Here is a 15,501-nt window from a genome sequence, read left to right on the forward strand (position 1 = left end):
ATCTCTGTGTGTACAGTGGGATCTTTGTTTTAATTTGGGCACTTATTTCTATGCAGAAGTTGTTACCACCATTTACTCATTTGCTCAAACCAGAAATTTAGCAATTATCCTTTTTGCTCACCTCCCACAGCCATCCCCCAGTAGGCTTTTTTGTAGGGCTGACTCACCGTTATCCCTCAAGTCTCACCTTAAGTGTCCCCTTCAATGTGGAGCCTGCTTTGACCAACTTTCCAAAATGGCCTCCACTAGTGGGGCTCTGATGTCATAACCCCGATTCCTTCCTTGTAGCACTTAACACAATTAGTAACTGCTTGTTTTCCACACAGTGGTCACACATTCCTTGGATGCATTTCCTTATATTCTTTGCTTGTCTTAGCAGAACTGTGATAATCCTGCTGCTTGTTGATTGGTTGTTTATTTATGTATTTGCTTTGTCTACTTACCTTTTTACCTATTTATTATCTGTCTGCCATGCTAGATGTTAGTTCTAGGAGGGTAAAGACTTCATCCTATATTTCCAGCTCATAACCCAATGCCTTGCACACAGTTTATACCCTGTACATATATGCTGGATATCATGTCCAAACTATATCAGATCAGTGGTATGCTGGTAAGTTTCTAGGTGGGGATTTGGGGTGGTGGAAAGGCAGCTCCAATTTGTAGCATGTACCAATATCTGTGGTGTAAATACTCCCACCATGGCAGATATGAAGCTACCAAAATGATGTTACTGATCAGTGAGTCGAGAGGCAATGCACAGTAGCGCTTCTTTGCTGCAGGCTTCTCTGCAGGAGCAGGGCTGTTTAATTACTTGTCCCACCTGCATTTAGCAGCTAACCAAATCAGGCATTTCATGTGTCTCTTTCAGTTGTCCACCCCTCAGTATTCTTTGAGTTCTGATAGAGAGTGTTCCTCTCTGTACAGATATAGTAGATATAAATCACTTCATGAACATAGATATTAGTAAAAGAGTGAAAAATAATTAGGAAGTGATAGATTTTGAGTACTTGTTACATTTATTTTTTTATGTTACTTATTTAATTAATTAATTTATTTTTTGAAATGGAGTCTCTCTCTGTTGCTCAGGCTGGAGTGCAGTGGCGCGATGTTGGCTCACTGCAACCTCTGCCTCCCAGGCTCGAGGGATTCTCCTGCCTCAGCCTCCCAAGTAGCTGGGATTACAGGCGTGCCCCACCATGCTCAGGCAATTTTTGTATTTTTAGTAGAGACAGGGTTTCACCATGTTGGGCTAGGCTGGTCTTGAACTCCTGACCTCAGGCAATCAACCCGCATCAGCCTCCCAAAGTGCTGGGATTACAGGCGTGAGCCACCGCGCCTGGCCTATTTATTTATTAGAGATGGAGTTTCAGTCTTGTTGTGCAGGCTAGAGTGCAATGGCTCAGTCTCAGCTCACTGCAACCTCTGCCCCCCGGCCTCAAGTGATTCTCCTGCCTCAGCCTCCCGAATAGCTGAGATTACACCCACTCAGCTAATTTTTGTACTTTTAGTAGAGATGGGATTTCTCCATGTTGGTCGGGCTGGTCTCGAACTCCCGACCTCAGGTGATCTGCCCGCCTTGGCCTCCCAAAGTGTTAGGATTAAAGGTGTGAGCTACCACGCCTTGCCTACATTTATTTTTATTAATTGTAACTTTATGTGGTTTAATTTTAAATAATAGCTGTGTTTAACAACTAGTTTGCAAAATCACTGAAAATTTAACAGGCTACTCTCAAGCCAGTATAAGCCCCAGCACCGCACTGGGGATGAGCTATGGTGGATCCACTGGCAACTCGCTGCCCTGTAGCATCTGGCTCATAAATAAGGAAGGAAGACAGCTGGCAGAGACGGGAGGTAAACTGTTAATAAAGAAACATTTTTCTGAGAGCTTTTCCTTACCTTCTTTCATGTCCTGCCACATGACACTAATATCTCCTTAGTGTATCCATACCCATTATTTGGTACAATGACAAGAGAATGAAGTGGCAGCAGTGAGAAGAAAGAAAGCACAGAGAGGAAGCACAGAAAGTGCTGAAATGACAGAGTGGGTGAAACAGATGATTGTTGCCTTCACACACACTGCATATCATGCTTTTTGATGCTTTTTTTTTTTTTTTTGAGACGGAGTCTCACCCTGTCGCCCAGGCTGGAGTACAGTGACGCGATCTCGGCTCACTGCAAGCTCTGCCTCCCGGGTTCAAGCCATTCTCCTGCCTCAGCCTCCTGAGTAGCTGGGACTACAGGCACCTGCCACCACGCCCGGCTAATTTTTTTGTATTTTTAGTAGAGACGGGGTTTCACCGTGTTAGCCAGGTTGGTCTCAATCTTCTGACCTCGTGATCCTCCTGCCTCGGCCTCCCAAAGTGCTGGGATTACAGACATGAGTCACCGCGCCCGGCTGGAAAAACTGTCTTAACCTTTCATTTAGAGAACTAGAACATCTTCTTGCCAGAGATGGTTGTAGATCCTGAAGTGCTTAGTGGTTAGGAGCACTTAATTTTCAGGAAATTATCCCAGGGCTAGCAGTCTCTTATGCCCGTGTTGAGGTCTTAGTCCGCCAGTCTCCTTGCCACTTCACATTTGTCTGCATGTCTATAGTGAGACAGCAGTGAGCCTCAGATGTTGGCTGAAGGAAGGCCTGTGGCACTCTGGGGACTGAAAGCAGAAGACTGAGGGAGGTGGCAAGCTCAGGGATAGAGGATCACAGAGAAGAGGAAGAGAGCCACATGGTGGATGCACTGCCACCCTGTGTAGGGTTTTCTCCTTATAAAGTATAGTTCGAGGTAGGTCTGGTATTTTTAGGTATCAGACTGTTGATACAGGAAATGTCAATCATCATGAGTACCATTTACCATATTTCAGATTATAAGGCCACAACGAGAAATCATTAGTCTGTCTTTGAAAGTCAGGGGAATGGAGTTTGGTGAATGCCCTTGATCGTGACGACCAACAAAGATGAGTGCAACCAAGACACTCATCTCTTTACTCGACATTGGCTAGAGTTTCTTAGCCCTTGACTCGTGTCTTAGCCCATATGAATCCGCATAGACTTAGAATGGATAAACGATTGCCTTTCCCAAATCGGAAATGTTTTCACTTAAGTTGGCTAGATGGAAAAGGACATCTTAAATGAGGCACTATTCTTCATGGATTGGTTCAAATAACATTTAACGAGCCCATATTTAGTGCCAGGTACTGTTCCAGGGCTGAGGTTATGGCGATTAAAGGTACAGACTCTGCATTTGGGTAAAGAGTGGAGGAGGGACAATCAAGAAACTAGGAATTCTCAACGTGGTGAAACCTCATCTCTACTGAAAATACAAAAAAATTAGCTGAGCGTGGTGGTGCACGCCTCTAGTCCCAGCTACTTGGGAAGCTGAGGCATGAGAAGTGCTTGAACCCAGGAGGCAGAGGTTGCAGTGAGCTGAGATTGCACCACTGTACTTCTGCACTCTAGCCTAGGCAACAGAGTGAGACTCTGTCTCAAAAACAAAACAAAACAAAAAATAAACAAAAAACAAATTCTAAACCTAGTATGTTGTGAGCTGTGATGGAGATGTGCACAGAGTAGTCTTGAACCCCAGATGGAGGCACATGAACTCAGGGCTTCCTGCCATGGCATTTAAGTGTGAGTAGAAGTTAATTAGATAATAAAGGAAAGTTAGGATGTTCTGGGGGATGGGGAGTCCCATAGAAAAGTGAAACACAGCATATATAATGAGGACTACCGGAAGTGTGGACTGCCTGGAGCTTAGAATGGAAAGTAAGACTATATACGTCCGTCTCTTCATTTCCAGGGAATCTGGAAGGAAAAGAGGAGTGAGAACAAGATGACCAATGACTTCATATTTTACCTGAAGCTAATTTTCCCATTATTGTCCTCTTTTAGAATTTTGGTGATCTGATTCAAGAGGTGGGGTTTTTCACTTCAAAATTGCAGTGGATGGAGGATGAATAGCCGGATGTGTCGTTGTCATGTTTGATCATTGCTTTGTGTTTTGCTACAGCTGCTGCCTATTCACACTCTGAGGCTTGGTGTGGAAGTGGATTCCTTTGATGGGCACCATTATATTTCTTCAATTGTTTCTGGTGGTCCTGTTGACACATTGGGTCTCCTACAGCCAGAAGATGAGCTGCTTGAGGTAAAATTTACGGGGAAAGAAAGACACAGGCAAGAATTTTGAAGTTTTAGAAAAATGTGTTCTCATCACAAATCACCTGAGTTATAGTGTCACCAATGCCAATGTCATAAACATGGGAGGGTAGGGTATTGGAGTCCTGTTTTAAGATGTAGTAAGTTGCTTATTTTTAGAGGTATTCAAGGGAATGGTATTGGGCTTCTTACTGCAGATTAATGCCCTACATTTTGTTAGAATAATTATGCTTTCTTTTTGGTCTTCCTCTTATTGGCTGGCCATGGTCATATATTTGTGGATATCATACATGATAATTTGTAGATTAGAGACTATTGCTGTAGTATGTAGTTATTAGGTGTTGAAAATGAGATACATTTGTTTGGGAGAAGTGGAGGTATGAGTATAAACAATTTAATTCACTTTTTTTTTTTTTTTTTTGAGACGGTGTCTTGCTGTGTTGCCCAAGCTGTATGTTGCCCAAGCTGGTCTCGAACCCCTGGACTCAAACAATCCACCCACCTCAGTCTCCTGAAGTGCTAAGATTATGTGTGTGAGCCACTGCACCTGGTCCACTTTTTTTTTTTTTTTTGGTGGCAAAATATATGTAACATGAAATTTACCATTTTAACCCTTTTTCTCTTTTTTTTTTTTAGAGTCAGAGTCTCACTCTGTTGCCCGGGCTGGAGTGTGGTGGTGTGGTCATAGCTTACTTCAGCATCAAACTCCTGGGCTCAAGCAATCTTCCCACCTCAACCTCCCGAGTAGCTAGGACCACAGCTGTGCGCCACCATGCCCAACTAATTTTTTTAGTTATTTTGTAGAGACAGTGTCTGGCTATTTTGCTCATGCTGGTCTTGAACTCCTGGGCTCAAGCAATTCTTCTACCTCAGCCTCCCAAAGTACTGGAATTACAGTAATGAGCCACTACGCCTTGCCTATTTTAACCATTTTTAAGTGTGAAATTTGGTGGTATTAAGTATAAATCACTACTAGTATGTGGTAGGTGCTAAAGAAATGTTGGCTGGATCACAGTAGAGCAAGTATAGGTGATCCCAGCCATCAGCTGGATTCTGTATGCTTTAGCCAAGACTAGGATCCCATGGGCCTACCACCTTGTAGAAGAATGTGCTATAATAAGGTAGTGTGAAGATTTTTTGAGTTCTTAAATATAGATACCTGGTGAAAGAGCTTGAGATAAGGAAAGAAGCACAGATTTGGAGTCAGAAAAGCTACTTTCTGTCTGAGTTGCCACAGGTTAGCATGTGTCCCTTGGCATGTCACTTGACTATGTTGAAGATCAGTTCCTTCATCAATAAATGCCCACTTCACTATGAGCTTATAAGGATCTAATGAAATACCATCCATGTAAATTATAAAGCATTATCTCATTGCAGGGTATTGGCAATATCATCACTGTGAAAAAGGCATATTAACAAGCTTTATGGGCTGGGATGATGGTTGGATGTGGTAAAATAGTGGGGCTGCCCTTGTGCAATGTTCTGTACTCTGAAAGTGTGTATGTGTGTGTGCATTTTCCAGTCAAAAACTTGGGATAATCGAGATTTGATAGCACCTAGGAGGCTCTCAAGTTGATGGACCTTGAGAAATACTGTGAATTCTAAAATGAAAATTAGCTTCTTCTGAATAACCAAAAATAAAAAATTTGAAAATCTCAGTATAGTTAGCCAAATAAACTCCTGAACTCAAAGTGTGGAGTGTGTGTGTGTATGTGTGTGTGTGTGTGTGTGTGTGTGTGTTTAATGTACTCCTTAGAACTTAAAACCAGAAACACAAATATGCTTTGGGGTTAGAACACTGTGCCAAGTTTCATCCCAGAACAGCTATTTACAGCAGCTATAAATCCCCTTAGATAGGAGTTGGTAATGGGAAATGTGACCAATCCCTTTAGCAACAGAGCAGTGAGGAGGACTACCAGGCACTGGTATAATAATTGGAGACAATTCAAATGAATAAGTAATGAGATAAATAAATATTTAAAGGTACTCCAAGATAAAAACCTGAAAAGTGACTTTCTAATTTGTTGAAGTGAAACACAAACTCATACTCATGTATGGATAGAATTCCTGATCTGATTCTATCTCCTTGCATTTTTTTTAGTGTAAGTTACTACTCACTTAGTTGGTTTTAGAACTTTGTGCACTTGTGACACCCGTTGAAATCATGGATACGGTGTGACCAGTGATGGGTACCTCCCTGCCTCTTCTTGTGTAAAGGTTGACTTGCAGTTATTCCAAGGAAAAACCTTTCATCAGCTGCTGAGCTTGCTGTCCCCTTACACCTCTTCATTTGTCCTGAAGACTTTCCAGTAGAGCTAGCTTCCTAAAGTGCACGTGGGTCTCTTTACCATGTGGTGGTTTCTTTGTAAATAATTAAGAGGCAGGGAGATATGTCTGACTTGACGGCTAAGTGCTTGATATGTTACAGGCTTGAGAGTGGTTCCCAGGGATGGTTGACCTGAGACTCAGCCCGCTGCTGAAGATTTCCAGCAACCCAGTGTCCGCTTCCTCTCTGGTGCAGTGAAAGACTTGTAGAAGGGCTTCTCCCAGTAAAGTCAGGCTGGCCAGTTATCTGAACATTAGCACGGCACCTATTAGAAATTAATGCCAGACTAGAAATATCTTTAAAGCAAATAATGCTTCTCAACCCTCCCAGGAGGGTAGGAGTCAGATGCGAAAAGATTATTTGTTGTCTGGATTCTGTTCATGCCTCAGCTTTTTGGGAGTAGCAGACAAATCAGCTTTTAGAGACCTGTAGTTAGAACTGACAGGACCCTTTGAGCTCAAGTCATATATATGAAAAATTAGAATTATGTAGCCAAATCATCTTTGGTGCCAAGTATTATTGTTATGTGCCAAAAGTAATATGAAATTTAGGTAATTTTTTGGTGACAAGGATTAATCATTAATAAAGAATACCTTTTTCTTTTAAACAATATGAGACACTTGAATAAAATTATTTTAAAAATTATTTTAGTATTTTCTATGCATATTTGATTGCTGTATAGCAGAGCATATAAGAATGTAACTGATGCAAAGTTATGTATATTTCTTTTCAATAGAAGTTATTTTTCTAGGATGGTATTAAGAGTGTATGAGATGTGAAAGAATATTGTGGACTGATGTTAAATTTTGACAGTCAGGTATTCTAGACTTATTAGCTATACTTTAAGTAGTAAATAAAATAGTTGTTTTAAACATCCTTAAATTTCTGTAATGGTATTCTTATAAAATGAAAATGCAAAGGTAAACAGTCTTAAAGGGCTGTAAATGATACTTAGTGTGTTTAAGGAGAGCTGAGTAGAGGTAGGTGAGAGAATATGACATTGGAGTATTGAAAGGAGAAACCACAGTGCTGCAAAAAATTAGGTAGATCCTTACCCAGTACGGGCATACTCTGCATGCATTTTATATTTTATCCATCAAGACATGCAAAGATTTAGCCTTAGATTTTAAAAATTTTAAGGATTTCTAACATTTTTATTTGCATATTATTTTATCATAATATGATTAAAGTGAGTCCCCTTGTTTACAGGGAAAATAAAATGGTGTCCTATTTTCATTTGGTAGATTGATATAAATAAGAGATTTTTGTTTTTTCTTTTTTTTTTTTTAAATTTATTTATTATTATTATACTTTAAGTTGTAGGGTACATGTGCATAACATGCAGGTTTGTTACATATGTATACTTGTGCCATGTTGGTCTGCTGCACCCATCAACTCGTCATTTACATCAGGTATAACTCCCAATGCAATCCCTCCCCCCTCCCCCCTCCCCCCTCCCCATGATAGGCCCCGGTGTGTGATGTTCCCCTTCCTGAGTCCAAGTGATCTCATTGTTCAGTTCCCACCTATGAGTGAGAACATGCGGTGTTTGGTTTTCTGTTCTTGTGATAGTTTGCTAAGAATGATGGTTTCCAGCTGCATCCATGTCCCTACAAAGGACGCAAACTCATCCTTTTTTATGGCTGCATAGTATTCCATGGTGTATATGTGCCACATTTTCTTAATCCAATCTGTCACTGATGGACATTTGGGTTGATTCCAAGTCTTTGCTATTGTGAATAGTGCTGCAATAAACATACGTGTGCATGTGTCTTTATAGCAGCATAATTTATAATCCTTTGGGTATATCCCCAGTAATGGGATGGCTGGGTCATATGGTACATCTAGTTCTAGATCCTTGAGGAATCGCCATACTGTTTTCCATAATGGTTGAACTAGTTTACAATCCCACCAACAGTGTAAAAGTGTTCCTATTTCTCCACATCCTCTCCAGCACCTGTTGTTTCCTGACTTTTTAATGATCGCCATTCTAACTGGTGTGAGATGGTATCTCATTGTGGTTTTGATTTGCATTTCTCTGATGGCCAGTGATGATGAGCATTTTTTCATATGTCTGTTGGCTGTATGAATGTCCTCTTTTGAGAAATGTCTGTTCATATCCTTTGCCCACTTTTTGATGGGGTTGTTTGTTTTTTTCTTGTAAATTTGTTGGAGTTCTTTGTAGGTTCTGGATATTAGCCCTTTGTCAGATGAGTAGATTGCAAAAATTTTCTCCCATTCTGTAGGTTGCCTGTTCACTCTGATGGTAGTTTCTTTTGCTGTGCAGAAGCTCTTTAGTTTAATGAGATCCCATTTGTCAATTTTGGCTTTTGCTGCCGTTGCTTTTGGTGTTTTAGACATGAAGTCTTTGCCCATGCCTATGTCCTGAATGGTACTACCTAGGTTTTCCTCTAGGATTTTTATGGTATTAGGTCTAACATTTAAGTCTCTAATCCATCTTGAATTAATTTTCGTATAAGGAGTAAGGAAAGGATCCAGTTTCAGCTTTCTACTTATGGCTAGCCAATTTTCCCAGCACCATTTATTAAATAGGGAATCCTTTCCCCATTTCTTGTTTCTCTCAGGTTTGTCAAAGATCAGATGGCTGTAGATGTGTGGTATTATTTCTGAGGACTCTGTTCTGTTCCATTGGTCTATATCTCTGTTTTGGTACCAGTACCATGCTGTTTTGGTTACTGTAGCCTTGTAGTATAGTTTGAAGTCAGGTAGCGTGATGCCTCCAGCTTTGTTCTTTTGACTTAGGATTGTCTTGGAGATGCGGGCTCTTTTTTGGTTCCATATGAACTTTAAAGCAGTTTTTTCCAATTCTGTGAAGAAACTCATTGGTAGCTTGATGGGGATGGCATTGAATCTATAAATTACCTTGGGCAGTATGGCCATTTTCACGATATTGATTCTTCCTATCCATGAGCATGGTATGTTCTTCCATTTGTTTGTGTCCTCTTTTATTTCACTGAGCAGTGGTTTGTAGTTCTCCTTGAAGAGGTCCTTTACATCCCTTGTAAGTTGGATTCCTAGGTATTTGATTCTCTTTGAAGCAATTGTGAATGGAAGTTCATTCATGATTTGGCTCTGTGTTTGTCTGTTATTGGTGTATAAGAATGCTTGTGATTTTTGCACATTAATTTTGTATCCTGAGACTTTGCTGAAGTTGCTTATCAGCTTAAGGAGATTTTGGGCTGAGACAATGGGGTTTTCTAAATATACAATCATGTCATCTGCAAACAGGGACAATTTGACTTCTTCTTTTCCTAACTGAATACCCCTGATTTCTTTCTCTTGCCTAATTGCCCTAGCCAGAACTTCCAACACTATGTTGAATAGGAGTGGTGAGAGAGGGCATCCCTGTCTTGTGCCAGTTTTCAAAGGGAATTTTTCCAGTTTTTGCCCATTCAGTATGATATTGGCTGTGGGTTTTTCATAAATAGCTCTTATTATTTTGAGGTATGTTCCATCAATACCGAATTTATTGAGCGTTTTTAGCATGAAGGGCTGTTGAATTTTGTCAAAAGCCTTTTCTGCATCTATTGAGATAATCATGTGGTTCTTGTCTTTGGTTCTGTTTATATGCTGGATTATGTTTATTGATTTGCGAATGTTGAACCAGCCTTGCATCCCAGGGATGAAGCCCACTTGATCATGGTGGATAAGCTGAGATTTTTGTTTTTCCATTTGGGGCTACCTCAGTTCTGACTTATCCCCTTGTCTTCCTAGGTCAATGGCACGCAGCTCTATGGAAAATCTCGCCGAGAAGCAGTCTCCTTTCTTAAAGAAGTGCCACCCCCTTTTACTTTGGTTTGCTGTCGGAGGTTGTTTGATGATGAGGCTTCTGTAGATGAACCAAGGCACACTGAAACCTCTCTTCCTGAGATGGAGGTACTAAATGAATATAGTGCGGTTCCCACAGGCATACCCATTCATCAAAGATGCCCCGAAGACTGTACTGCAATATGAAGAGAGGGGAAACCATTCCACTCTGCTCTTTTTTTACTTGACTAAGGCAGCAATGCATAGCTTTTCAAATTGTTACTCTTCATTTAACATCAAAAAATTCTTTCCTTCCCTTTCCTTGACATGTTGGCAGCATTGATGTACATGCATTTTGATTTTAGAGAATCTTTTTTTTAGTAATTGCCTGGATTCATTACTTTTGGCTTCCAGTTCAACTCAGTTTGTCTTATATAAGGTTAAGGTGTTTGTGAGTGTTGCATATCTAATGTACTTCCCTTTTTCAGAGCCTTAAAAATATGAAACTCAGCCAGGCACGGTGGCTCACACCTGTAATCCCAGCACTTTGGGAGGCCGAGGCAGGCGGATCACCTGAGGTTGGGAGTTGGAGACCAGCCTGACCAGCAATATGGAAAAACCTCGTCTCTACTAAAAGTACAAAAAATTAGCTGGGCATGGTGGCGCATACCTGTAATCTCAGCTACTTGAGAGGCTGAGGCAGGAGAATCACTTGAACCCGGGAGGAGGAGGTTGCAATGAGCCGAGATCTCACCATTGCACTCCAGTCTGGGAAACAAGAGCGAAACTCCGTCTCAAAAAAAAAAGACACTGTATGATACATTTCAAAGTGAGTCTGGAAATTGCTATAAAACCCTTCAGAAGACCAGAGAGTAGAATAACACTTTATATGCTCTTGGCATTCTTTTTTTTTTTTTTTTTTTTCAAAGAGCATTATGATTATGAAAAGAGTTTTGTTTTGTTTTGTTTTTTAAAACAGGATCTCCTCAGGCTGGAGCGTAGTGTTTTGAACATGGCTTACTATAGCCTTGACCTTCTGGGCTCAAGCAGTCCTCCTGCCTCAGCCTCCCAAGTAGCTGGGACCACAGGCACATGCCAGCACACCCTGCTAACTAAAAAATTTTTTTCCTACAGTCAGGGTCTTGCCATATTTCCCAGGGTGGTCTCAAACTCCTGGACTCAAGCAATCCTCCCACCTCAACCTCACGAAGTGCTGAAATTACAGGTGTGAGCCACTATACCCAGCGGAAGAGTTCTGAGTACATGCTTTGCCATCTTATGCTATTTGTTTTTTTTTTTTTTTTTTTTTGAGACGGAGTCTGGCTCTGTCGCCCGGGCTGGAGTGCAGTGGCCGGATCTCAGCTCACTGCAAGCTCCGCCTCCCGGGTTTGCGCCATTCTCCTGCCTCAGCCTCCCGAGTAGCTGGGACTACAGGCGCCCGCCGCCTCGCCCGGCTAGTTTTTTGTATTTTTTAGTAGAGACGGGGTTTCACCGTGTTCGCCAGGATGGTCTCGATCTCCTGACCTCGTGATCCGCCCGTCTCGGCCTCCCAAAGTGCTGGGATTACAGGCTTGAGCCACCGCGCCCGGCATCTTATGCTATTTGTAACCTCGTCTTTTATGCTGCTTTCCCCCCTTTTCAATCTCTTTTAGATTGTAATTCCACTAAACACCAGTTTACATTCATGGGGCCTTTTACTTAAGTTCTGGATTTCAGTACATGTGAAACTAATCCTGCCCCTACTACCTAATAATTGTGAATCTTTGGACAAATGACTTTCTGTTCATATTTTTCCTTTGAAAAATGGTGATACTTATCATACTTACCCATCTCATGAGTTTGTGCAAGAAGGAAATGTGGTCATGTGAGCAAGTTCTTAACATAATACTTTGCACGTGGGAAGTGCTCAGTAACAGTCGGCTATGGTTGTTTGAGTCTTTGCTGGTCCATCCTTTTTTGTTTTCTTATGTCCTGAAGTACATAAGAATCTAGCACTGTCTTATAGATACTTTAGTATGTGTTAATCTTGTTTATCCAAGAAGACTGTCAGCTCACAGTGGGCAAAGGCCATAACTTAAAATTATTTTCCATTCATAGTGTTTTTAGTCTATATTAGGCATACAAGAGGGGCTTGGTAAATTTTTGATTATTGGTTGACTCTTTTTTAAAAAAATGTTTAACTTTTGTAAAAACTGTTTCAAGGAGGGTACTCAAATGCCACACTTTTGTGACTTGCTATCCTTACCAAAATGAAATGTGGGTGGTGGGTTCCCTCTGAAGGCTGATAACAATGCCTTTAATCTAATCTTGCAAGGTGTGTAAATCACAAACCCCACTTGCTGACTCTCTACCCCTGTCTGTCATGCTTTACCACAATGGTGAACAACAGCTTTGAATTATGCTAAATGTCAACCTTGCTGCCCATTAGTTGATTGCTTTCCATTCTGTAAATACAGGAGTTATGCAGAATTGATTGTATCAAAGTGATATATTTCAGGTTGCAGTATAATATCTTATGTACCTCGAATGCCTTGAAATTTCTATAAACACAGGTTTTGTAATTGTATGTGGTTTCTTAAAATCTTGGCTCTTTTTCCATCTGTCTCTTTTTTCATTTCTCCTAATACCATCGTATATTCTTAAACCCTATCTGGTTAGGCAGCTCAGCCAAAATTCTAATACTCATTAATCAGTGAGGGTATTAAATACCCTAGTAAAACATCAATCATGTTGTATTAGCCAATGGAACTTTACTTTTTGTTGCAAGATATAAGTGTTTCCTTTTTAAGTGTATCACTTCCACACATCAGACTGAAATATGCAGAGGTTATTGATCCATAAAGTTTCCACTCATTTCAAGTTTTCAGCTTCATGTTGTTCCCATGTTTAGGTTCAGTCCACTGTGGATCACTAATTGACCACCTGTGTCCTGCAGTGACAGTTTAAGATCTGGACCAATCCTAATTTAAAAAATGTTTTTCTACACCATAGTCTCTTGCCCAAAGCCTCCTAAATCTGATAAACAACTTCAGCAAAGTTTCAGGATACAATATCACTGTACAGAAATCAGTAACATTTCTTTACGCCAGTAACATCCAAGCTGAGAACCAAATTAGGAACTCAGTCTCATTCACAATAACCACAAAAAGAACAAGATAACAGGAATACAGCTAACCAGGGAAGTGAAAGATAACTACAATGAGAATTATAAAACACTGCTGATAGAAATCAGAGATGATGCAAATAGAAAAACATACCATCCTCATGGATAGGAAGAATCAATAGTGTTAAAATGGCCATACTGCCCAAAGCAATTTGTAGATTCAATGCTATTTCTGTGACTTTTTTCACAGAATTAGCAAACAACTATTCTAAAATTTTTCTAAATTTTAAGGAAATTTTTAGAAAATTTTTTTGGAACCAAAAAAGAGCCCAAATAGCCAAAGCAGTCCTAAGCAAAAAGAACAAAGCTGGAGTATCACACTACCCAACTTCAAACTATACTACAAGCCTATAGTAACCAAAACAGCATGGTACTGGTACAAAAATAGACACATAGATCAATGGAACAGGTTAGAGAACCTAGAAATAAAGGTGCACATCTACAATCATCTGCTGTTTAACAAAGCTGACAATAACAAGCAATGGGGAATGGAATTCCTATTTGGAAAATGTTGCTGGGAAAACTGGTTACCCATATGCAGAAGATTGAAACTGGACCCCTTCCTTTCACCATATACAAAAATCAACTCAACATGGATTAAAGACTTAAATGTAAAACCTAAAACTATAAAAACCCTAGAAGAAAACCTAGGAACTACCATTGTGGATATTGGCCTTGGCAAAGATTTCATGATGAAGATTCCAAAAGCAATTGCAACAAAAACAAAAATTGACAAGTGGCACTTAATTAAACTAGAGCTTTTGCACAGCAAAAGAAACTATAAACAGAGTAAACGGGCAACCTACAGACTGAAAGAAAATATTTGTAAACTATGCATCTGACAAAGATCTAATATCCAGAATCTAGAAATAACTTAAAACAGCAAGAAAAAACAGACAGCCCCTTTAAAAAATGGGCAACGGACACGCACAGACACTTCTCAAAAGAAGACATATATACGGCCAACCACTATATGAAAAAATGCTTAATATCACTGATCGTTAGAGAAATGCAAATCAAAACTACAGTGGGATACCATCTCATACCAGTCACAATGACCATTATTAAAAAGTTAAAAAATAACAGATGCTGGGGAGGTTGTGGAGAAAAGGAAATACTTAGCACTGCTGGTGGGAATGTAAATTAGTTCAGTCACTGTGGAAAGCATTTTGGAGATTTCTCAAAGAACTTAAAACAGAACTACCATTCAACCCAGCAGTCCCATTACTTTGTGTATGCCCAGAGGAATATAAGTTGTTTTACCATAAAGATGCATGTGTATGTTCATCACAGTACTTTTTCCAATAGCAAAGACATGGAACCAACCTCATGCCCATCAACAGTGGATTAGATGAAGAAAATGTGGTACATAGACACCACGGAATACTATCCAGTCAGAAAAAAGAATGAAATCACATTCTTTGCAGCAACCTGAATGGAGCCAGAGGCCATTATCCTAAGCAAATTAAAGCAGAAACAGAAAACCAAATACCACATGTTCTCACTAATAAGTGGGAGCTAAACATTGAGTACACATGGACAGAAAGAAGAGAAGAATATACGCTGAGACCTACTTGAGGGTAGAGGGTAGGAGGGTGGGGATGAGAAAACTACCTGTCAGGCACTATGCTTATTATGTGGGTGACAAAATAATCTGTACATTAGACTCCTGTGACACACAATTTACCCATGTAACAAACCTGCATACATACTCCCTGAACCCAAAATGTTGGAAAGAATAAATACATACATAAATACATAAATAAAATAAAATTTTTAAACTAGCTATTTTCCTAATTATACAGGGTTTTTCCCTTCCCTTTTTTGATTACATTAAATTGATGCTCTTAAACTGGTGTTTCAAAATTATGTTTGTAGAGATGATGCATTTTTATTTACTGAGGTTACCCAAAGTTTTAGGAAGTCTACTTTAAAAAATTATTTACTTGGTACCTGTATTGAGAAGGAGTTTCAAGAGAAACACACTGAAAGATAGGTAATTTTTAATGTATTGAACAAATATTTATTTTATACCTACTATGAGCCAGGCATTTTACGGTTGAGCTGATAACCATGGTAAACTCTGTGGTAGGC

General features: G+C 40.0%; 1 protein-coding gene across 5 annotated transcripts in view; it reads left to right on the plus strand.

Moving 5' to 3' along the window:
- Positions 1–15,501, plus strand: part of PATJ (PATJ crumbs cell polarity complex component) — a 396,968-nt gene that overhangs the window by 60,520 nt on the left and 320,947 nt on the right. For 4 of the 5 annotated variants that reach the window (XM_031669412.1, XM_031669417.1, XM_031669419.1 and 1 more), the window contains 2 exons: positions 4,005–4,139; positions 10,212–10,373. In XM_031669412.1, coding sequence (XP_031525272.1) covers positions 4,005–4,139; positions 10,212–10,373 — 297 coding nt within the window. The remainder of the gene's footprint in view (positions 1–4,004; positions 4,140–10,211; positions 10,374–15,501) is intronic. The other variant, XM_031669416.1, reaches the window with a different exon arrangement.

This window comes from Papio anubis, chromosome 1 (assembly GCF_008728515.1).
Source record: "Papio anubis isolate 15944 chromosome 1, Panubis1.0, whole genome shotgun sequence".
Classification (NCBI taxonomy): domain Eukaryota; kingdom Metazoa; phylum Chordata; class Mammalia; order Primates; family Cercopithecidae; genus Papio; species Papio anubis.